This window comes from Colossoma macropomum, unplaced genomic scaffold, assembly GCF_904425465.1.
Source record: "Colossoma macropomum unplaced genomic scaffold, Colossoma_macropomum, whole genome shotgun sequence".
NCBI lineage: Eukaryota > Metazoa > Chordata > Actinopteri > Characiformes > Serrasalmidae > Colossoma > Colossoma macropomum.
Window position 1 is genome coordinate 33,137,490 of NW_023494800.1, and position 24,932 is coordinate 33,162,421.

At 42.1% G+C, this 24,932-nt stretch overlaps 1 protein-coding gene across 2 annotated transcripts; it reads right to left on the minus strand.

The window, feature by feature from the left end:
• Positions 1-1,227: 1,227 nt before the first annotated feature.
• st8sia5 (ST8 alpha-N-acetyl-neuraminide alpha-2,8-sialyltransferase 5) lies at positions 1,228-24,691 on the minus strand. 2 transcript variants are annotated; one of them, XM_036588505.1, is made up of 9 exons: positions 24,375-24,691; positions 14,081-14,188; positions 13,616-13,708; positions 8,856-8,948; positions 7,900-7,986; positions 7,325-7,469; positions 6,968-7,080; positions 5,776-5,868; positions 1,228-5,525 (listed from the first exon to the last, which is right to left on the minus strand). In XM_036588505.1, exons 1-9 carry the CDS (start codon positions 24,503-24,505, stop codon positions 5,063-5,065), a joined length of 1,326 nt encoding a protein of 441 aa, XP_036444398.1. In that variant the 5' UTR covers positions 24,506-24,691; the 3' UTR covers positions 1,228-5,062. The 2 variants fall into 2 exon arrangements, with proteins under 2 accessions (XP_036444398.1, XP_036444397.1); XM_036588504.1 differs by lacking the exon at positions 13,616-13,708.
• Positions 24,692-24,932: the final 241 nt, after the last annotated feature.

Genomic DNA, 24,932 nt, shown 5'->3' on the forward strand with positions numbered 1-24,932 from the left:
TGGCTGCAACGTGCATCCTCACCACTAGATGCCACTAAATCTTACACACTGCATTTTTAAACTAAACTACACTGAAATGCCCAAGAGGTTCTACTATTAACTTAGTGTGGGATACAATCTCCAAAGCGCTGTGTAATTACTGTGGGTATGATGGTAAGTACCAAGACAGTCCAGCTAAATTACACTGAAATTACTTAACAGGCTACAACATAAAATACAAAGAATTTATGAGAACCGAATAAAACCAGACTAAGAATCACTACTTTCTATTACAGCCCATATTCAATTTAGTTTATAGGTAATAAACAGACACATACTTTATAAGACTCTGTACTTCAATCATGTAGTTTTTTTACTCCATACAACTACCCACTACAAAACGATTACACTGTACTGTGGAGTTTGCATACCTAGACAGTTAATACCTAGAACCTGCTGGGTCAATGTTATGTAGTTGGACTGCCTTTGAAGCTACCATCATGCTCCCTAAAATAATTATCTAGAACTTTGGAGCATCTCACACCTGGTTAATATCTAGAACTTAAGGATCTGTAAAAGTGTTGCCAAAAAACGGCACTTCTGCATTTGGCCTGCGTGTGGTTCCTTAATACACAGAAAAAGGCACATCCTCTACCTTCTTACAACAATCCTTTGCCCCTCCAACATTACAGTACAGCACACACATAAACACAGTGTTTAATAATTCATACTTTTTAAGGAGCACGCTAGGGAGACAAGTCAGAGACCAGCTGACCAAACAAAACACTGACATCTGACCTTCTTTTCTTTCACTGAGGCCAGTGTGTTTACACCCCTATCTGGTAGCAAAATCCTGCTGAAGGACTGATTTGAAATAGAAATCAAAACAATATGGTGTCGAGTGACGTCTCTTTCGGAGCCGAAGAGCATTTTTTGGCTGCGATTTTACATTTTCAATTTGAAGAAAATATTTTTAGTGTGTTCTAATGAGCTCCATGTGTTCGTGTTTGTTTTTCACTGTCCCTGGTGCTGAACTACAAGAACAAAGCGCTGTTCATGGTACTGAAACACAGTTGCAGTTAGAACTCAGTTCTGGTTAGAACACTGGGTCCATCTGAGCGGAAATACAGAACCGGGGACTGAAGAAGTGAATTAGAGATAACGTGTGCATTTTGGAAGGACAGACAAACGTAAAAACAGACAGAGAGACAGACAGACAAGTAGAGTGATAGAAAAAAAACAAAGACATAATTCCAAATTCATTTATTTACAGGTTTCATAAAAAGACACTTGTTGCACAAAGTACAGTAAAGCCAACATACCAAAGTATTCTCCATGGCAACCCCAAAACACAGCTCCCTTTCTGTCCTTTCATTTTAGTGATAAATAATAAATAAACTCTTACTATGTGATTCAGTAGTGGATATGTGGCTCATTACCGAAGCAGTTTTAGGAGTGTTCTTCATGTTTCTAGCGGTGAGTTGGATAAATATGTAGTAAAAGCTAAAGAATGGCAGCTACTAACTGAACAACAGACTCCAATCGAACAGTGTTGGTCCCATTAACACTGATTAGTTCCACTGATCAATATCACCTTTCCAGCGAAACGTAAATCCATCTTTATGTGCACATATAATGAAATCGTGTTCTATCTGAAGTCAGACTCGCTCAGCCGAAAGAACTGAAAATTGGTTGCTTGAGACGTTCCCGTTGGCCACAACAGTGGTTCCTGACAGAGCCGAACCTCATCGGTTGTCAAACATATTTGACTCACTGTCATCCCGACCAGATGAGCAGGTTTCTGCCATACTCAAGTAGAAATGAGTCAAAAACTGAGGCGGGTGAGCTGTGGCTCTACAATGTGCTCATCGTCCAGGCTGGGCTTCGTAAAAGCTGGACAGTTTGTAAGAAAGTCCTTCTCTCCACACATGCTCTCCAAACCGTCCCAACAGTGTCCATGACAGAAGAAGTAAATATGTGAATGGAATACTTTGAAACGCACAAGTGACACATGCAAGTCAGAGTGACTTTACCCAAAAGGCAAGGTGGCGTAAGACACGAATGAAGGCAGAAAGGGAAACAGAGAGAAAGAAAGACTGCCAGTGTTAACAAACTTCCTGTGTTAAACTTGCTGGGCCAGTTTTCCAGACCTCGATTAAAGCTAAGCATAGACTAAGAAAATTTCCAGTGTGACGGACCATTGACAATGCAGTTTAGTCCAAGACTAAGCTTAATCTGTGTCTGGGAACCCAGTCACTACTGTGCTTCATAAGGATGGTGCTTCATATTAATGACACTGTGCCCTTGTTTAGCCGATTAATGGTGCACGATGACAACGCTATATGTAACTAGGCCCGTCACAATCATTACATTTTAACTGATGTTTAATTTCCATTTAACTAATTGTGATTAACATGGAATTCTTTTTTCATTCATGTATATAGCTATTAAAGTACAAGCCTAAAGTGACCAAACTGGGCTGATTAGTTATTTTGCTCCCTAGTTGATGATACTTACCCTGCATTCACACAGATGTCATTCATTTTCAATGAGAGATGGCGGCTTCTGGCGAAGGGAGGCAACGCTAATATTGGCAACGTGAAAAGTGGGCGGAGTTGGCGATTCGACAAAGTTGAGCGGAGTTCAATTTTGTGCAAATGAGGAGTGAAGCGATGTGGTGATTACCAATAGGAATTGAGCATTGAGCAGCGTAGTACACGCTTTCTCTCCACCACTGTGAAACGGTACGCTACTTTTTTACTACTAGACGTGGAATAAATGCGTTCACCGCAAATAGACGATAATCACAAAGACCAAATACTGTTTTTTGCAAAAACTGACTGCACAGACACGGGGATTGAATAAAAATTAAGCACACAAGCCATTTCTCACCAGGACTTTTAATTTTAGTGGGAATGCATCTGATTTGCTTGACGTTAATGAAACAATGGCAACTAACGGCCCACTGGAGTTCAGAAACGCCCACAGGCGATGAACAAGCATCAATTTTTGTGACAAGAGGCGAAAAGTCGCTGCAGGTGTGAACACAGGGTTAGATCCCAACTTACGACAGGAACAGACCTAGCTCAAATAAACAAACATTATTCACCGTCGCCCCCCAAAAGGTGTTATTAACAAACATCAATAAACAAACATTACTCACCGTCGCCCTCTAAAGGTGTTATTAACAAACATCAATAAACAAACATTACTCACCGTCGCCCTCTAAAGGTGATATAGCACCAACCAGAAGTTAGAACTTTTGTTGTTTTCCCAAGGGCCCATGACATGTTTCTTTTATTTACATGTATTTGCCTTAACCCAACTGATGAAAACATTATTTCCCCCAGTATGTTGTTGACATAAACATATGATTGTGAAAGCTAACAACTGTGATCAGGCAATTAGGTAATAATTGTGACAGGCCTATTTTACTCTCACCATTATGAATTGTGACATTTCTTAAGCACCTTTGGAAATAGCTTTTCTCATTAGGAAATCTGCCTTGATATTTCTACAAGAAATACAATACTGTGCAAAAGTCTTAGGCAGCCAAGCAAACTGTTTAAAACTACGTATATTCGCTTTCAGTTTTGAATGGATTTTTTGCCAGTGCAAAATGCTACATAACACTAGAATAAATACAAATAAACATAAATACTGTAAAACATAACAAGAATGTTTTATTTTTGAACAGTTATTACTAAAGTTTGGTTCAGTTCCTGACTTCTCGCTGCACTCCAGCTATCACAGGGATTTGTTCAGGTCAATCAGCAGCACCTGATTTGATTTACTGAAGGACCAATTAGAGAAAAAGGGCCAGAAATATGGCTTTAGTCATAATTCTCTCAGATGCCTTTTGCACAGCACTGTATGTCAAAAATGTGTTGAATACTCATGAGTCATAAGGAGACGCAATGCAGAGAACGTTACCAACATGATGTGCAGTACTGCAGTGACAAAGCAATGAAACAGCCTTCGTGATCTAATCCAATGGTGTTTTTTTAAGGTTGTGAAATGCACACAAAGCTAGGCAGAGGACTGAGTACAAGTGTGTTGTATTGCTTTTCTGGCATGTTCCTTAACCTTTAACTGTCATGAAAACCTAAGAAGAATCACTTCTTTAATCTTCTGAAGTCTCAGGGGCCCATTATTATCATATACAAGCGACTTTGAAAAGAAGACAGGTGAAAAAAAAAACAAAACAGAAACTTGATCTGTGTATATAAAGCTTAAAATCTCATCAAGCTGCTTCTGAAGGATTAAAACTCAGCTCACCGACGTGTGAGCAATACAGGACGAGGCCTGTGGTGGTCCGAGAGGGTAAAACAGTCTCGTACGCTAAAATCCTCCAGGCTGAATTGTGAAAGGGCCTTCATAAAGGCTTCACAAACTGTGCATACTAATAATTATAAAATGCTTATAAATATTTATAAACTATTTACGCCAACAACTATAAAGTGAGAAAGATTCCATTCTCGTGCTGTTTCCTCGGACACAACCGCTCAAGCATTTGCTGGCAGTTGTGAGGAAATAATATAGTAGTGATCGTGACACTTTTATTCACAAGTATAAACGTATCTATCGACTGCAATTATCCTGAAAGAATCTTATCTTATCACTTCCGACGGATCATATGTGTAGTTAGTTTATGTATATGTAATTTAAAGTTTAATGATAAGTACTTATACAGTGTCTATAAGATAGTTCTGTAGGCTTAAGAAGGTTTTTGTTGGCCCTTTCACGGAGTGAACTGTGAAGCCACTGTTTCACAAAAACGACGCCACGGAAAATTCACCTCACACGAAAAACAAGCACCATGTAGCAACGCCACTGACAAAATCGCACAATATCAAAAACACAGCGTGAAATAAAATGGTTGGCCTTTAAGGCAGCGATATTGTCTTTAGCATACACACTCACACACACACTTTCTCTCTTTCACACTCACAGACACACATACTCCGGCTCACACGACTCAAGACCGGAAGCTCCTCTGAAGACATGCACAAAGCCTGACCCACTAGGAACAGGGTCAGAGGCGGTGTCCGCGGCAACTGCGCTAGCGCCACGAGGGCCGAGATCACCTGCACACGCCTGTGTGCACGTGCACAATTCCGCGGGCGTGCATGTGCAGGAAGTTGAAGATCTCGTGTGGCATGGCGTGGAAGCCTGGGCGGGGCTTGACGTTGTCGTAGTAGTGGTGGGTGATGAAGATGCCGGCGGGGTTCATGGGGAATGCCCAGAAGCCATACAGGTGCACCTCCTCGCACAGCTCCATGGCGGCCGTGACCAGCATGAGGCCACTGCTCAGCCGCTTGGCCCGCACGCCCTGCACGGCCCAGAAACGCTGCACGTTCAGCAGGTACTGCGGGTGGAAGAAGAACACGCCACGGGGCGACTCAAAGTCGTCCAGCATGTACTTCACCCGGAAGGACACGTCTGTGTTGCGTGTGTTGTAGAATGCTGGCAGGACGATGGACGAGTTCTCATAGCTCTGGAGAACGTCGTAGAACGGCTTACGCCACTTCTCCAGCTTCTGGAACCTAGGAAGAACACACAAAGCGAGATAGTGGTAGTGTGCGAAGGCAGTGTTTCCCACACATAGGATGCCCCCCCCAAAGTATACTGACGGCCACCCAAATACATTTTGTCCCATTTTAACAATATTATATAGGTTTGCGCCATATTGCGTATACTTGTAATCCAGAAAATGTCAATAATTTCCAAGAGGGCTGAACACTTGCACAAGGCAATGCCTGTGATGTATATGCGTTTGTCTGCATGTGTATGTACCTCTCTGTGATAATGCTTGGGTTAATGGTAACCAGGTCAGTCCTGGTTCCCACATCAGCTGCATACTTATTAGAGATAGGAGGAATATTGCATCTGAAAGACAGAAAGAAGAAGACAGAGAAATGTGATACATCTGTCGTATTTCAGAACAGTAGTTGTAACTGGTCAACCCTGACCCTAACTTTTTTTAGGAATTCTGATGTGAATCTAAAAAAACTCACTCCATGGCTGTGATCGAGATGGATCCCTACTTATGTTTGAATCTAGCTATGTAAATCAAGATAACAGCAGGCCAAAGAAGAATAAACGGTGCCACAAGCAGCCAAGTTAACGCAGCTGGTTACCCAGACAGCTGCAAGAAACTCACATTGGTTGTTGTTGCTCGGGAAACTGACAAAATGAAAAACTACCAACCACGAGTCAGTCAGACAGATCTTCTTTTCAACTGCCAAATAATCCATCTTCTGTTTAATTTTCTTGTCCGTTGATTCAGTGAAATTGTTTTAAAATATGCAGTTTGAAGTGATCGTGTGATATCACTATATTTTGAAATTGTATTTTGATTGTGTTTCATGAAGTAGAGATGCTGAAACTGTTGCGAAGTTTCAAGTGAGCTGCATGCTACTTTATGTTATGTAAAGGTTCATGTAGGTTTCACGTAAAGTGGTGTAAGTTTCACCATGTAAAGCCAGTCTTAGTGTCCGAATTGTGAAACGGAATTCCAGAGTGATTCTGCGGCCACTGCAGCCACAAACAATGCACTGTTTCCAGTGAACACCGTAGATTACTACACCAGCTGAATGTGTACCAACATGCATTGCAAGTTTCTTATTATTAAGCAATGGACAGAGGAACGTTACATTAACGGTGGCAGTTCAGCCGAAAACATAACCTGTCAGACTCGACAAACATTACAAAAAGCACAGCAGCTCTGAACAGTTAAAGTCGAACACAGTAATCATGCTCATCATACAGCAAAAACACTGACTGTTACTGTAGGTTCCTGCTGTCAAAGACGATGAATTAGAAATGTGTTATGAGGATTGATGATGAGAAAACATTCAAATTTATTAACTGATTCTGGTGTTTTTACAGGTATTTAGTAAACTATGTATGTATGGTGCAAAAGTAATGAGGGAGAAGGGAATCATTTCAGTCACAGCCTATGACTCAAAGCATCAGACAGGCTTACCGAAAGACAAAGTCAGCCGAGTCAATCTCTTTCCCACATTTGCTGTTCTTAATGATCCCTCCGTTCCCGATCACAGCGCATTTCTTAAACTGGGATTTAGAATACGGCATGTCCTACAGGGTGAGATCAGACAGATAAGTCATTTACAGAGTGATGTTGTCATAGCATGATCCCAGTGTGAAGCTGTTGCTAGGTAACGGTTGCTGGGATGAGGCTGCTACTCTGAAACGGTTGCTAGGCAGCGGTTGCTTGACTGTTTGAGAAGGTTGGATCTAAGCTTGATAAACAGGGTGTGGCTGCTGCATGGAAAGACTGCAGCCACGACCACAGTCTGTATGCGTGTGCACGTTCACTCACTTCAGGGAACATTTTGAATATCTCAGGGCTGATGTGTAAAATGCCGCTGGTGTCGACCTCGTAGCGCAGTTTGGTGCCAGAAGGTGTGTTTCTCCGCGTAGTGAACAGGAAGGAGGGAGCGTTGCAACACCGAGACAGAGACATCCTGTTGGACAGAGCACTGTTCAGTTTCTCAGCACGTCACTCAGCTGTTACTATGGTAATTACAATCATATTGAAACTACAGATAGTGATAGTAGTTGACATGTAAATTGAAATGTACACCAAGACTGGCAGTTGGTGTTTTAGATAAACAAATGCTGATAGTCTGTTACTTCAGCTAATGTTACTAGCCTAGTCTTTTTCACCTTGTATCTATCTAGCACAATGAATCCGGTGACCTTCATACACAGTAATACAGTATCACTTAATGGATTTTTTGCAAAGAAAAATTGTATTTTGTCCAGCAAGTCTTTGTGTTTTGTGGTGTGTATATATATATATGAGGTATGTGTGCTGTGTGTACATGTTTGTTGTGTGTATGCGTGGTATGTGTGCATGTTTGTTGTGTGCTGTGTGTATGTGTGTGTGCTCACTTGAAGTTGGCAGTCTCCTCCTTGTACTGCTCCCATGAACAAGCTTGCAGATTTCTCCATCTTTCAAACAAGTCTGAGGTCTTCACCCTACAACACACACACACAAACACACACACACACACACACACATACATACGTACAACCACACGCATAACAAACACAGATACGGTACAAAAGAATAAATAAGTGAGGAGTGAGGACAGGAGATGTAATTGGAAGACAGGCACAAATGATGAGAGAGAGAGTGAGAGTGAGAGAGAGAGAGAGAAAGAGAGAGAGAGAACAGAAATAGCATGTCTCTGAATAAATGCCCTTCACTGACTTTCTCCTTTGAGTCGAAACATTCATTAGAAATATGACTCCCTCAGGAGAGCCCACTCTGCAGACATCTGAGATTCAGCATGTGTGAATGAGAGAGAGGGAGAGATGGAGAGAGAGAGAAAAAGAGAGACAGAGACAGAAACAGAGAGAGAGGACAGAAAAAGAGACAGAGCGAGAGAGAGTGAGAAAAAATTTGAAAAAGAGAAAGATAGACAAAAACAGAGAGAAAAAAACGAGAGAAAGGATAGAAAAAGAGAAAATAGGGGGAGGAAAGAGGAGAGAGAGGCAGAGAGAGAAACAGAGATTGAGAAAAAGAGAGGACAAAGAAAGAGGGGGAAGAGCATTAGAGAGAGAAGAGAATTAGAGAGACAGGAGAGGCAGAATGGGAAATAGAGAGAGATGGAAAGTGATGAGAGAGAAACAGAGACAGAAACAGAGAGAAAGGATAGAAAAAGAGAGGAAAGAAAGAGAGAGGGAAAGAGAAGAGAGAGCGAGAAAGAATAAGAAACAGACATAGAGATGAGAGAGAGAGAAACTGAGAAAGAGACACAGAGTGAGTTAAATAGAGAAAAATCCACAGAGAGAAGACAGAGAAACAAAGCGAGAGAGAGAGAGAGAGAGAGAGAGAGACTCACATGGACAGTACTTTGACGTCGGTGATTTCTTGCCGCAGTTCTCTGCAGGTGGTGGAGTTGTACTGTAGGCGTCCATCAGAACCGTCCAGATACCTGCCAGACACACACGGTCATACAGCAGCTAAACTAGACTAAACTAAGCCCTGATCACTCACCCACACAGAGGAGCTGACTCTCAGACTGAGATGGTAGATGTGTCTCAAAGCGAAGGCTGTCACAGCTCACTGATGGACGCGATGCTACGAGTTTAAATCTCACGTTTGAAACACTCAAATTCTATGTCTCATTACAAATACTATTTCTGTCATTTTTTAAACGGTTTTGCTCTCCATGTGAAGGACTGTCGGGGACAGAAGTCTCGAAGAATGCACTAGTTGAGTCCTCTGAACTGACTGCAAAATTACAACATTTACGTCATATTAACAAACAGACATATATCATCTCTAAGGTTCACTGAACTATCTGGGTCACTGTATTTGCTAAACATCATTTTAACATGTCTAATGATAAATAACTTTACAGAAAAAAGTTAAGATCATTTAGCTAGTTAGCTTTTCTAAACTTGGCTGCTGATAGTTAGCCTGATCAGTCAGTCAGATTGACCAGGACTGTACAGCACTCATTGATTAAAACATTCCTGTGATGGAAAGTCCACTCAAACGGTCCTGAGATACAGACAAACTGGGGTAGGTCATTGTGAGTTTTCACTTAGCAGATGCTAGCTAAATAACTAATGTTAGCAACCTGATGGTAAGCTCTGCCCCAACTCCCACTACATAGGTCACAGTTCTGCACATTTTAATACAAGATGACTGTTTATTTGTGGAATGTAAAGCTACACTGTGTAAGTTTTACGGATCTGGAGACCCGGACCCCTTTCGTTTTTCAGGTTTTCCATAAATTGAAATTGCGCATTAAAATAAGTGCAAAAATGCCATATTTTTCCTCATGTTTGTTCTCCGGAGAGGACGTGCTAACTTACTTTCACTTGGAAAATTAGCAAAACTTTTGAGCCCCTGATGGGACGTAGTGTGTAATATCGGGTGCTTATAACATAGTATCTGGTGCACGTCTGATAGAATTGCATGCTCACCTGTAGTATCTGGTGCTCACCTGTTAGTAAGTGGTGCGCACCACACAGATTCTGGTGCTCACCTGGTAGTATCTGGTGTTCTCCAGATAGTACCTGGTGCACACCTGATAGTATCAGTGCTCACCACATAGTATCTGTTGCACTCCTGATAGTATTGGGTGCTCACCACATAGATTCTGGCACTCACTTGTTAGTATGTGGTGCTCACCTGTTAGTATGTGGTGTGCACCTGACAGTTTCAGTGCTCACCAAACAGTATCTGTTGCACCCCTGACAGTATTGGGTATGGTGCACCCAGTACACCATATCCCTTCAGGGGTTCTGTACAAAACTTGTAATTTAACTGAGAGTATTCAAAATTTGCACAAAACTGTAAATAATCTAAAAAAAAAAGCTGTCATGCTTGTCCTGAGGACCCTCCTGGGCAGGTGTGGGGGCTCTATGCGTAGTCTGTGTATCAAAAGAATCGGCCCTGACCAAACAGGATGGCCTTCAGTGACGTAATGGCTGAGAAACGCAGCCCTGCGAAGCAGCATGCTTGGCTTTGAGACATGGCTACAGTCAGTATTCATCCTGCCTGCTGGGTTCGTACGTCTCTCCTCTTTTGCAGCAGCATCACACACACACACACTCACATACACACCTTTCCTGCTGAACTAAATTAGTTCAAATGAACGTGTTTCAGGAGAAGCAGGGTTCAGAGGGTCCCATCACATCAATGATGACAGAGACGCAGCACGGAGACACAGAGATGTGCGTGTTTATGTGAGCGTCCACCTCGACTGTGAAACAAAAACACAGCGGTGCTTTTCGACAGGGCCGTTTCTTGCAACAAGCGATATGAGCACTTGCTTAGGGCCCCAGAGCTAACAGAGGCCCCAGTTAGTGTTGTTTTTTATTTTGCGTTTTATTTTATTTTGTTTCATTCTTCATAATGTTCTCTGTGAAAAGTGAAATTTTAAAGGGCCCATATCGTACATCCTTCTTGGATTTCATTTTTCCCCACCTCAAGGTGCAGTTAAGACATTTATGTTGGTTTATGTTTCACCACAAAACTATTTTCCAGCCTCTGCTTATCCCTTAGAGTTAAAGCTGTTTCTGTTACCATGCCTTTAAGAGCATTACATGTAAATTATCTTTATGTTCTGATCGGCTGCACCTTATTGTGCCTTGTTAAACTAGCAGTCCAGGCTAAAACACTATATAACTTCAATGTTAATGGGTGGAGCTAAAATGCAGCTTAGTTTCCATAGGTACACTTTATGAACTGGGGAGTAAATGGGACATTATGAAGTGTTTACATTCTACATTCAACTACATTCGACAGTTTGTTTTTTCTTGATATGGGCCCTTTAAATGGCACAATAAGCACACCATTTAAATACATTTACGTTATTAGTATGTATTCTTTTTATTTACTATTTAATTATATATTTCTTCAGCATATAGTTAAGTAATTAAGTCTTAATTTGACCCAAAATGCTCAGAAACAGCCCTGCTTTTCGAAATAAGCAGCATTTAGCATGTGGATAAGAGAACAGCAGGACATGGAGGTCTGCCTGAACAACAACATGCTGTAAACTGTCAAAGCCCAAATCTATCTCTCTCTACCTCTCTTTCTCTCGCTCTCTCTCTGTCTCAGAAAATCTATGAGAGTTTAAGTGCCTTCTGTTTCAGGTTTAATTAGCTTTAAATAGACAGTAATGAACGTTGGCTCTGCTTCACTGTAGTGCCTCCGGCCATTCGCTGCCCATTAGTCTAGAGCCAAAATGGCTGCTAACCGCATTAGTCCAGAGCTAAAATGGCAGCTGCCTTCACGTTGCTCTGGAGCCAAGATATCATCTAGCTTATAGGCTATGAAATTTAATTTCATATGAGCAGCTATAAAGACACTGCAGTTAGAATTCGCTTATCCAGAAAGTCTGGCTTTGTTAGCAGTGATCATTATTCTTCTTTTGGCATGGCTTGCGGGAGCCCAAACAAAGTGTAATGTTTGTGGTGGGCTGTGGGGGCAAACAGAAAAAACAGAAACTTGTTAGCTTTACAATTTGTTAGCTTTACTGGCACTGGGTATTCTTTAAATACTGCCAGGGTTTCATAACATAGAAGGCACACTGCCTTTAAATTCAGTTCAAAAAGATATTTTTTTCACACTGGTGGTCTCCAAATCTCCTCCACGTGTGGTATGTTCTATTAGCCCATTACTGCTACCTACATATGTGTTGTTACATTTGCATTGCAGATCATGATAAATGAGTTTTTACAATTTTATTTTACATTTTATATTAAACAAGAAGACAATCAAACAACATAAGCCAAAAGTCTTCTTGAAAATCTCCTTTTCAGACTGCAAAGGTTTCTTGAACTGTAAGCTGTTTGAAGTAAATGAGGTGTTTAACATTTATTTTTGTCATAAACATGTTCAAATGTCATTTCATTTATGTTTTAGTTACTGTACATGAAGAGTATTGTTAGATTAGCATGCCAGCCAGCTTTGTTGGCTCAGGAGAGTTTTAAATGGACAGACGGCTATCTAGCTAGCCTTAGGTTGTAATTATGGCTGGGTTAGCATGCAGGGAGTGGGACTGATTGGTGTAACTAGAGCATTGCTATGATAGTTAATATGGTAACTACCTATACAGCAACCTATGGGCAGTTAGGCAGCTCACTAGTTAGTTGGCACATACGTTTTGTTATTATAAACCCTTATAAAAATGCATTTTTAAAAAAAAACAGAGGGAGTGGCAGGCCAAATCAAACCTTGCATCAAATTCTTGCAGCCAACTTTGGTCCCTCTTTAGGCAACCCTGCTAGAGTAGCTACTCAATTGCATTTCTCAAGGCACTTAATGCAGCTGGAACCAACGTGGTTGACACCATGAAATCAAACACTACAGCAGACATGAGAGTGAAACGAATGCAAAAACTAAAAGAAAGGTGCTTAAGCAGAAAAGAATCAGAAGCACAAAACACGAAGAGCGATTCCATACATCTCTGACTGGAGTGAGGTCATGAACATATGACTGTGCTGTAGCCTAGAGTGCTGCACACTGAGTAATCAGAAGCGTTCTGGACACGTGGCCGCAACCCTTTGGCAGAGGCGTGACACGCGTTTGTTTACCACAGAGCAAAAGAACAACAATAAAACAAAACAAAAACAAAACAGCAACCAGATCCCAGTCAAAGACAGGATGACGATGCAGGACAGAAGACTGGAGTAAGGCAGAAGTGTCAATAACACACACATGACACACGCTCACACACAAGTGCACTGTGTTCCTGACCCCACACACACAGGTGCACGTTGGCGGGGGGTTTGGAGATGAGCAGCAAGGGCTGATGGGAGACAGGTACAGGAAGCGAGAGCACGGAGAAGAACAGAGCGAGGACTCGCAGCGTCACCACCGGGTTGAGGTGAGGGTGATGCAGGGGTGACTGATGGAGTCAGAAATCCAAAGGGTGGGGAGTGGTGGGGGGTGAGGGGTTCACACAGCATGCACAAGCAGACCAGGAGTGCTCCAAGCACTGAGGGCAGTGGACGAATGCACCCTCTCAGACCGAATGGAAAAGGAACAGACATCATTCCCAGAAATGGGGAAAGGGTGAGGGGGGAAGGTTTGGCAAGAAAGAGAAACTGACTGGAGATGCCATCATCGTCAATGGCCTACCTTCTCTTTTCTTTTTTTTTCTTCTTAATATCGGCTAGGCAGGGTGCGATAACTACGGAGATCTCTGAGTGCTGAAAATTCTGACGGACGCATCTGTCAACATGCAGACAGGTGGGTTAGCGTCATAGGCAACTGTTAGAGAGTGGGTTTTAAATAAACCATTAGCCCCTTTAGGCTTTCCTTTTGCTCTGAAAATCTACCTTCTCACCCTGGTAATTCCACCTTGGCCTGGACAACCCCACTGCATATTCTAAGAAATTAAACCCAGTTAGTTTCCCCGTCTCTGATTGGCCGTTAGTAAACTGGTTAATTTTTCTACTGTAGCTCTTTCCTGATTGACGCTGATATTAATCAAGTCCAAAACATGCATGGAGGGGCATTCATGTTTGATCACGTTCACTCTCTCTTTCTTTCTCTCGGTTGTTGCTGTTGGTGTGGTCAAGCTGTTTCAGTGCTGTATTGTACCTTTTCCTCCCATTTCTGGCTGGCTTCATCCCTCCATCATCGGGGTAACTAACGAGGCCGCTCCAGTTGCCCACCTCCTCTCCTTTGAGGCGGGTAAACTGTTGCCCACTAGTGAGAAAATGAGGCAGTGCGTTTAGGGTTTGAAATTTGCATTCAAAGCAGCAAAAAAAAAAGAAAAAAAGAATCAAACAGACACACATATTAAAAGAATTAGATCTTTGTGAGGAAATCACAGGTGAATTGGTTAAATAGCAATCTCACTCAGATTTTCAATGTTTTGTTTTCCTCAAGGAGTCTGCACAGAGGGCACTAATAGCTTTCAGTGCAAGTGAGGGAGATGGCTGAAGAGACATTAGCCCGGAGAGTACTGTCAAACTGAGTCTCTCTCTCATGAGAGTCATAATGAGGGAGAAAATGTCAGCAGACACACTGTACGTCCAAACGTTTGTAGGTTCCCACACACCCAGCATTTCATAGGCTTATTATTCAGTAACAACAATAGAAGTGTGTAATAAAATGTTGGGCCCACTGGCAAAACCTGACCTTTAAAGGGGTCAATGGAAAGTTCGTCGGCTTTACACTAGATGTTGGAACCTTGCTGTGAGGACTTGACTGAGCATTAGTGAGGCCAGGTACTGATGTTGGATGATCAGTTCTGGATCACTCCAACTTATCCCAGAGGTACAGGATGGAGCTCCAATACTCCAGAGAACACAGTTCCACCGCTCCACAGCCCAAATACACAAGGGTATTTCTACTGCTTTAGCCTGCACTTGGGATTGGGCATGGTGAACTTAGGCTCATGTGCAGCTGCTCAAGAGCGTTCCATTCAATTGGTCAGCGCAACTGAACACCTGTGTCAGCAATGGGAGCACCTTAAAGTAGCTGAATTCATTCAATAACATTAACATGGTAAGAATGCAGGGAATATATCATGTGCTACACCTATTTTGCTTATTTGGATAAACACACTGTATATAAAACTGAATCAGAAAGCCATCTTAATTGTTTAGGGTAACCTAGTTTTAGAGAACAGATATTTTGGCTTAGGTATTAGTATTGTCTACATGTATGTGCTAGGATTGCTTATTAGATGTGCGTCTGGGTCCATGCGATCTGGATGCGAGCGCTAGCATAATCTCAGTTAGAGACTGGGCATATTTTCTGTTAGAGCAGAGGCATAATCTCAGATTAGGGCTGGGCATTTTTAGGGTTAGTGCATGGACACGCAACACTTAAACTGTGGTCTTCTGGCACAGATTACAAATCTGAATAATGCCTTTTTAACCATACATGCGGACAACTCCTCCTTAATGGATAGTGTGTGAGAGCATACTTATTACACTTAGTATCCGTGATCATGGTGATGCATCCCGGGCTCAAGCACCAACAGTGACACCCTGGAGAGTTTTAGGAGCATCACTATCTCAGAATAACATGACCTAAATTAACCCTCAGCTTTCTCTAAATATAAGCCCAGCTATTGCCATATAGCCTGTGTTATCAAAAGCAGATTTATTAAACCAAATTAACTGATACAGAAATGCACCAATATAGAGGCTAGTGAATACAGACGTGATATTCAGCTTCCTAGCAGTAGCATTAGCTATCTGGCTTCCTTCTGCATTAGCCAGCTAATGGAAAAAAAAACATTTCGAACAGTCCACCCTTTAAGTATCCACCCTAAAGCAGCTGTAGTTTTTCAAAAGTAACTTCAACCATCAAGATACATCATTAGAAAGAGGTTTTCTTAGTCTTTAAACCAGAAAATCGTGCTGTAAGGCTGTGGCACCACTGTAGAAAGGTGAGCTAGGCAAATTTGCAACTCTGCATAAGGTTTTGGACAAAACTGTGGATAAAGTCTTCATTTTGGCCGGAGTGTCCTTATTACTTACTGCCAAGCCAACAAAAATGATCACGCAATACCAAATCTTCTAATATATGGTCAATATCTTTTCTATGGTCTAGTCCTTGGACTGTAAGCCCGGTTCTACAGTTTTGGAAATTCCAGAAGGAGATGCTGACTATGATGTAGTATAGCATTGCTTAAAAAGCATCTTGTTAAACAATTTAGATTAATGTCAAAGATGTGTAATTATTTATTGGTGGTAGTTATTAACCTTCAGCTATACTTTCAGTGAATAAGCTTGGAAAATGCTTTATGGATTCCTGAAGTACTCATCCATACGTGGACAATTCTGCCATCTGCTCTTTTACTGTAGATAACTGCCTGCTAAATGACTCCACATTAATGTGGCAAAGATGAGGCTCTCTGAGAAAGGGCACTGAAGAAACCTTGTGAGGAGACATTTCTTTGCGGTCCATAGCCACTCAGGGTACAAGGCCTCCCAGCACTTCAAAGTGAATTAAGAGAGAGCTCAATGATCTTGATCAAGGACACCGGACAGAAAGTGAAACCCAACCTCAGCAGCTAACGGTAAACGCTGCAGGAAGGAAGGGTCGATGAGGAGTGAGGCTACTACTCCAGATCCATATAAGCGAAAGACAGCTCGGTACTGACAGCTGAATGTCAGTTCTCATCCTGCTGAGTACTGCTGTCACAGCCTTTTCAGTGGTCAATTAAAACTTGCTGTGAAGATCCTGAAGACTGGATCAGGATGTCACTGCTGCCATGAGTGACAGAGTTTCTCAATCCCAGTCCTAAAGACCCTGTGTGTGCCCCCATTTTGTCCTACTTAAGGGCTTGGGAATGTGTAGTCTTGTGGGGCCCAACGTGATCTCGTAACAAGACAACAGGTCTGGGGTACCACCCCTTCTAAACCCTACACAAAACTCCTCTAATTTGGGCTTCTTTAATGTCGTACAATGCGTTTTTGACAGACTTTTCAGTCATGCTAACTTGTATTATATCCTCGGGCTAGCAAGAGTCTTGTTGTCCATTGGACAATGTTAAAGAGTGCACCTTCACCCTCATCTTCATGAAGCACTGGATTGGTTTAGAAGTTTCACATTCAGTTTGTTCCCACCCACATTTTGTCCAAATTTCCTCCATGGGTGTCCCCAGATGTTCTGATGAGATCACCTGGCCCCATGAGACTAGAGAATAAGCATTTGCTGAAGAGCCGTATAAGGTGTGCTACAACAGGGGAAGGCACTGGTATTCAGTATCATCCTAATCCAACTAGACTAATGGTAACCAACAGTGGTTCTAGATCTACCTTGCTGCAGAGTCTAGTTCCAACCACATCTGCTCCAGTTTATTAACTGAACTTACTGAAGTTCAGTTAATAAGCTGGAGTCTATAATTGGCTGGATCAGATGCACTAGCATTAGGTAAGTGGGGGCAGTATTTTAGGTGCAGGTTGGAACTAAAGGATGAGGATTGGTGACCATTAACCTACACCAAAGGTCATCAAATTCGAACATTGAATCTAGTTTCCAGTCTCATATTTCGTATTCACTGGTGTAAATAAATGAACTGTTGATAAAATTGATTGGCCAACTGATTGGTAGTGTGATGCCTACCAGTGACCACAAAATCCAGGACCGAAAACTGAATTCCAGGTCAGGATTGAAAGAGTGTATGCATTTTTGTGTTTTTCCTGCTCATAAAGACCTGATTTAGTTCTTGATTGCCCCGGTTGTCAGCTAACTCAATTGAATCAGGTATGTTAGGGTACTCCAGGACTGGGAAACAACTTTATAGAAAAAGATTTCATTGCACAATTACCACCTTTCAGCCTGGACCACACAAATGTGTCAGGCTGCTGGTGTCTGAGCAACCAGTTCTTTTCTATAACTGACTTGCTACCCCACCTTTTCCACAACGTCCAGTCAAAGACACACTAATACATGGCTCAGATTCTCCACCTCATTACAAACGTGCAGTTTCCAAGCTGAAAGATGCAAGGTGAAAAAAGACTAGCCTAGTAATGTTAGCTAACAGACCTCTAGCATTTGTGTGCTCGTTTAGACTGACTGCCTTTCTCTGTGTAAATTTGAAACCACTTGTTACCTACTATGGCTTTCCGTGGTCTCAATATGTGGTCAGCAAAATGTTGGGTGATGCTCTGAGAAACTGTACAGGGCTGAGAGTTGCTAAGTGGCGGTCACTGACAACACTGAAAGCTGTGCTGCTATGCACCTCATTAAGGTCCATGGTTTCAAATTTATAGCACTGCATGTCGTGGCATGTGCAGTGTCTGTTGCCAACTCAGTTAATTTGGTCATTTTCAACCCCTTCTTCACAAGCTGAGTCAGATTTGCTGAGCTTGTGGAGAATGCCAAAAAATGTGCAGTACATTAGGGGCACAGCACTGAGTGGGAACCGGTACAATCTGTGAAACAGAGGGGCAAGTTATGCACATCTTCTGGCTTTCCAACAACTCTCAGACTCATCGCTTTGCTGTTCTGATACAACTGAGTATAATTATAAGAGGTCTAATGAACTGCAGAGCCAAGAATGTCATTAAAGAAAACATTAAGAAGGACATCAAAGAAGCAATAGCTCCATAAACGTGTTTATCATCGGAAAATTAATTAAACTACAAATGAAACTATGAAAGTTTTAGCTGGCAAAAGGAGACAAGTGTCAATTATTAGCAAAGCTAATGGGAATTCCACTGATTTGTCAATATCTCTAGCTAATCCCATGATTGAGATCTAAACCAACTTACAACCAACTTTACAGTGGAAGTGATAGGAACTGGGGGCCTCAATGTGTTCAATGCAAATATAGCCATTTTGTTTACTAGCTAAAACCTCAATAAACCTACATGAGTTCTTATATATTGATAATAATTGTAAAAGAATGGTAAATTTGAAATTAATACATTTTCTTTACCATTTACTACTATTAGTACTGTTATTGTAGTATTTTGCCTTTCACTGTCCTGTATACACCTCTCCATCATCTTAAAACTATCGTAAAACAGTGTCTCAGGCATCAGGCAGTGTATTTAAAACCATTTCATGTAATAACTTTCAGTGAGGGAGCTTTTAGAGGTGGATATCTGGTTCCTATCACCACCACTGTGAACAATTCTGACTCAGCAAGTTTCTCTAAAATGGATCATTTCACACCAAAACCAATCTGAATGACTTTATGTCCTAAAAATTTAATCATGCAGCAAACTTTGTCTTCAAAAGACAAAAAGAATTTAGCTTCAATCAGAGCTTCAGCAGGGCAAAAGAGGTCAGACGCTACCTGCTGTCCTCCCTGCTGTGCTAGGTTATTTCAGACAACACCTTATCACAGTTTTATCTGAACACTCACACATCCCACCCACTGCCGTCTGACGTCTGAAGAAGACATAAACTTGCAGATATATATTTTTAAGTGCTGCCAGCAGACTTCTCTTCAAAGTGTGAGGTAATCTCTACACAAATTAAGGGTTCTCGACTTTTGCCAGTCTACTGCATACATAACTACATCCCTTTAGCAGTATTAGGAGTGCAGTGTAAAGATATTGTCATTAAACCAGAGATCCATCCTACTCACATTAGAGAGGGGAATTTCAGTCACATTTGATATTCAAATTAAGGCATTATTAAATGTATATTTACTGTACTGAACCAAGACTCAGACCACAAGGCCATAGTAGATGACATGTGGCTAGACGTTTACACAGAAAAACATCATCCTCAATCGAAAGTCTTTAATGGAGACCCAAAAAACAAACCTGCATTTTCCATGTCAGTGCACGTGTGTTACTCGTCACTGCAAATCCATTCGCAAAATCATGAAATGTGAAGTCTCTGCAGTTTTTGTGTATTTTCCTTTCAAAAACAGAAGTGCAATTCCAACAAGCTATTGGGATTTTCTTTTCATTTCTACATCACAGCAAAACAGTACCTTGCCCACCACTAGAATAACCACACCCACCTACCTCACCTTCACCACCACCACCATTTCTGATCTAAACAAAAATAAATGTGCCGTTGTTGGATGCCAGGTTTCCAACAAATCATATTTTCAGGCTCTGAACTGTATATGCAAGTAAACACCTGAATAGGTTCTGTTTTTCAGTTTAGCTGATAACATGATGTGCCCTCTGGATGAATGTTTGCATCCCCTTTTGCGACTGAAGACGTCTGTTCTTGGCTAAGCTGTAAAGCAATTACTAGGCAACATCGGTGACGTTTTAACTCTGAGAACTGAGTTTTCGGACCTTAATCAGACCAGTGATAAAAAACTGAAATGCATAAGAGGTCTAAGACAAGAACACGTTGCTTGGACATCTCTGAGGGGTCTACACAGGACAGTTAACACTAAATTCCTAAGTCAGCAAGACAGCATCGTCAATAAACCACCATATTCTCACAAAGTGAAAAAAACAGGGCAATGAACGTGAACATGAACTGTTACCACTTAGAAACATCCTGCTGCATCCCTGGTGGTTGCAGTCCTTTTGTATTCTCTGACTAATTCTAGTTTGAACATATAATGCCACCGCACACCTGACGTGCTGCACAGCGTCCAAAAGTTCTAAACCTAATGGTGTGCTCCGGTGTCGACAGTGTGCATCAAAGCGCGGTGGTACTAGATCACATGCGACTTCAAACTAAAACTGTGGCTTGAAATTAACAGAAGTTTGTAAAGGGGTAGTAAGTATGATAAAATGATGCTGAAATTTTTTTGCATTACATTAAAACGACTGGAGTGTACAAATGAACTTGAACTTGTTTATATGTGTTTTGTAGCAGTGCTCTTCTACAAGAGGCTATAAAGCGATGGTCATCAACCCTGGCCTTGGAGATCTACCTTCCTGCAGGATGTAGTTCCAGTCATAATCTGCCACACCTGCTCCAGCGTATGGACTTCTTCAGAAGAGCCTGATTGGACAGATCAGATCCTTTAGTATTAAGTAAAGGGGAGGGGCATCCTGTTAAACCCCATGTGTCAAACACTAGGCCCGCGAGCCAAGTCAGGCCTGTGACACAGTCCTATTCGGCCCGCAAAATTATTTTAATTTTCTATTCTAAGTAGCTAGTTTCACCCTGAGATGCACTACAGTCCCCAGCATGCACTGCAACATAGTGTGCATTCTGACCCCCAACAACAATCTCTGGGTCAGTGGTTACACAAAAAGAAAAGATGTCTGGTGTCTAGTTCAAGCAAATAGGTTGTTTAAAAAAGCTGCCTCAAAAAAAAGCAGGTTCAAACTAAACTCTACAAGAAAGTAGATTGCCAGGAGGAGGACTGATAACCACTGCTATACAGTCCCATAATGCTGTAGTCCAATGCAGCTGTAGCTGAACTATATACAGCAGCGCAGTGACGACTCTGACTCCGCTCCCGTACGTGTCCCATACAAGTATCTCCCCCCGCCGAGTCGGCCAATAAGATTCTTCTCATTTGTATATTGAACGCTCAGAAAGCTACCCTTTTTTCACAGTTGAGAAATTTCTAGGTTAAAACATACTATACAAAAGCTGAATTAAAGCCACCATACGTCCACTCATCACAGACATCTTTTAAAGAGCACAGGGGAGCACATTAAACTGAGAAAAAGAGTAAAATGTCTCTTTTAAGATAAAGAGACACGATAATCGTCAGTTAACATCATTAGCCTTGCCGTATTTCACCTTGCTCTTTTCAGTTGGAAGACAGTGAGTTTATGAGGAGTTGGTTGATATCAAAACGTTAATGATGTGAAGTTTTTATTCCATTAAATCTATTCGGGTAGAGTGTAAAGTGAACTTGAGTTACTTGTTTATCAGTGCTTTTCTGTGATGCATAGACCTCTTGGCGGTGCAGCATGGTAGCCTTTAGCTGACTGCAGTAGAATTCATATTTTTTTATATGCTTCATTTTTCTACGCTTCCTTTTTTGAAGCAAACAGATATGAAACTCAGACCATAAGATGCAAGTTCGGACGCACTTGCATGTGAAAAATCTTAATTTACTATTCTACATTTAAAACTTTCATAACAACTTGAATATTTTAATATTCGTCTGCATATATGCACACCATTCTAAATTCATATTTTAGTTCTTACATCTCAATGTCTGACCACACAACCACATCCCTTCAGATGTATTAGGAGAGCAGTAAAATATTACGATATTGAGCCTGAAATCTATGCTTTATACACACAAGGGATGGGCATTTCAGTCAAATTTGATATCCGAATATTTAAGGCATTATTATATTAAACATACATAAACTGTACTGAACCCAGAGTTTAATCCATAGTAGATGTGGGGGCTTGAAAGTTACCCCAAGAAACATATCAACCTAAAATCTTTAAGATACACAGACACAATAATCATCTGTTTTTGCCTCAGCTGATGTTACTAGCATTGTATTTCACCTCATACTCTTTATTTGGAAAACAGCAAGTTTGTAAAGAGTTTCTGATTACTTAACAATTCTGGAAGTTTTCTTCCATTAAATCTATTCGAGTGAAATCGAGTGATATCTCGAGTGTAAAATGAGCTTGAGCTTTTTGTTTATCAGCGCTTTCCTGCAGTGCAGACTCTTTGGCAGTTTCGCACAAAGCTTCTCGCCAATGGCGGTAGAATTGTTCGCGTAAGCTGATAAGAAATTTCAAAACATATGGCACAAACTCTACACTGCCCTCTAGTGGAGATCAGAGTTTAGACAGCTTATGGTTAAAAGAATTCATTTTCATACCAAAACTTCTAACTTACTATTCAATTTTTCTATTTGAACATTGCGACTCATCCCTACCACACATAGGACCACCCTCCTCTCCCTCTAGTAGTGCAGACAGTGGGGATTTGGGCAGGATTCATGCTATCGGAGCCAGCGTAGTTCTGATTTCATGAATCCTGTGTGTGCTTGAGGTGGTGATAAGACGAAGAAGTGGGTGTGGGTGGAACAGAGGCTCGGGGCATGTGGTGGTGGTGGGGGGCTTCAAATGTAGCATATGGACGTCTGCTGGCACGCAGGAACCATAATGCACCGGGGCTCTCCGCAGGAGAGGCGCCATTTTACAGTGACACACAAAAAACACACGGGCGGGCGGGCGGTGATGAGCCATGTCAAGCTTCCCACTAGGCGAGGATCAGAGTCTCCTCACAGTGGGCCAACATTCTGTTCTAGAACCCCAGAAAACGTCCGGAACCCTCGGCCTGATTTGGAGACTTCAAGGGAGGAACCTTTCTTTTGTTTTTGCGAAGCTCTGCTGTGATTCGGATGCATAATTCATGACTGGGAGCAGGCGTGTAGGCTGTGCCTACGTGCCTGGAGCGTTCAGGCTACACCACAGTCCTCTCTCGCAGGGATCCGTTCCAACACTGCCATCATTGCCATGTTGCCATATACAGACGTTTGTGGGTGTGTGGGGGGGGATAAATGACCTTTCCAAACGTCTGCGTCTGTTGTTTCTCACTGCATTGGCACGAGTCTTATGTAAGATGTATGATCAGTAATAGGGCTGAAAAGAAGAATAAAAAACAAAGAAAAAAAAGACTGAGATAGTGAAAAATAATTTTAAAAAAAGCACCAAAAGCGTCGTGCTGCATAGACAGTCGCCCAGCGGACTGTGTATGGCATGGCTATGAAGCTCGAGCCTCGGGAAACACAACAAACCGCATGCGTAGAAAAAAAGAAAAACATGAGCGACAACGTCTGAGCGCGTGCTCGTGTCGTCGGGACGAGCGCGCGCAGCGACCTGCTCCAGACGGTCTCCCATCATCAAAAGCACAACTACGCTCTTAAAAAAGATGGTTCTTCAAGGGTTCTTTAGTATAGACAATAATTCTATATATAACCATGAACACTCAAAGAACCTAAAATGGTTCTCTGCATGGTAAAATGGTTCTTCAGGTTGATGGAGAATGTGCTGAATAAGGTTCTGCATTGAACATTTTTGAAAACGGTTCCATCTAGAACCAAAAAGAGTTCTTGTACCGTTCAAAGCTTGACATCGTAACAATAGCCCTCTTTTGGTGCTATATGGAACCATATACAACACATTCTTCATCAACCTGAAGAACCAATTCACCATGCAAAGAACCGTGTAAGCATGCAAATGGTTCTTTGAGTGTTCATGGTTCTATATATAACCATCTTTCTTAAGCGTGTAGCTTGTCATCATCGTTGGTCATCGCGATACTTTGCTCGCGCGTCTGATTTTTGGCACGGTCTCTAATCACTGTGCTAAAATCTCATTCGCCAGCTTCTTGTTCGAATTCTCCCGTTCCACCTTAAATGGTGCCGCAGTTGCATTCTGGCGCTTCAGGCTCCCCAGCGTAACCTGCACCATTTAAGGTGGAACGGGAGAATTCGAACAAGAAGCTGGCGAATAAGCAGCTGACTTCAGCTTCGTAATAAGGCGCGAGGCGTGCGGGATGCACATTTACCTTTTGATGTAGTTCTTGCCGTAGAGGATCTGCTGCAGCAGCGTGACCAGTCCGAACGCGCATATGAAGATAAAACACAGAGATCTGTTTCCCAGCAAATCCCTGCTGGCCGTGGGGTCCGCGTACCCCATCCTCCAACGTTAGAAAATAAAAAAGAGAGCAAGGGCACTTCTGGGTCAGTCCTCGCGGGACATGCTTTAGCCTAAGAGCGAGCGCCCATTTGTGTGTTCAGTTGCGGTGGAGAGGAGGAATCTCGGTGGGTTTTGATACGATACAAATGCAGTGACGCTGCTTCAGCATCGTCTCCTGGAGGTGGGTGGGGGGGGTGTTTTGAGGGGGGGCGGGGTGCGCACCACCGATGCGCTGTAGCAATGCAGCGTTACACTCGCTTGGCGCTGTTTTTCCCCCACCCGTATTCAGGTCGTGCCGAATATATGGGAGAACGAGCCACAGCGCAAGAAGGCGGGACGTGTCGGAAAACAGGGTGGGGAAAAATAAGAGGCGTGACTGGAAATAGACGTTTTGGTTCGTGGGTGAAAAAACCGTAGACAGAACAGT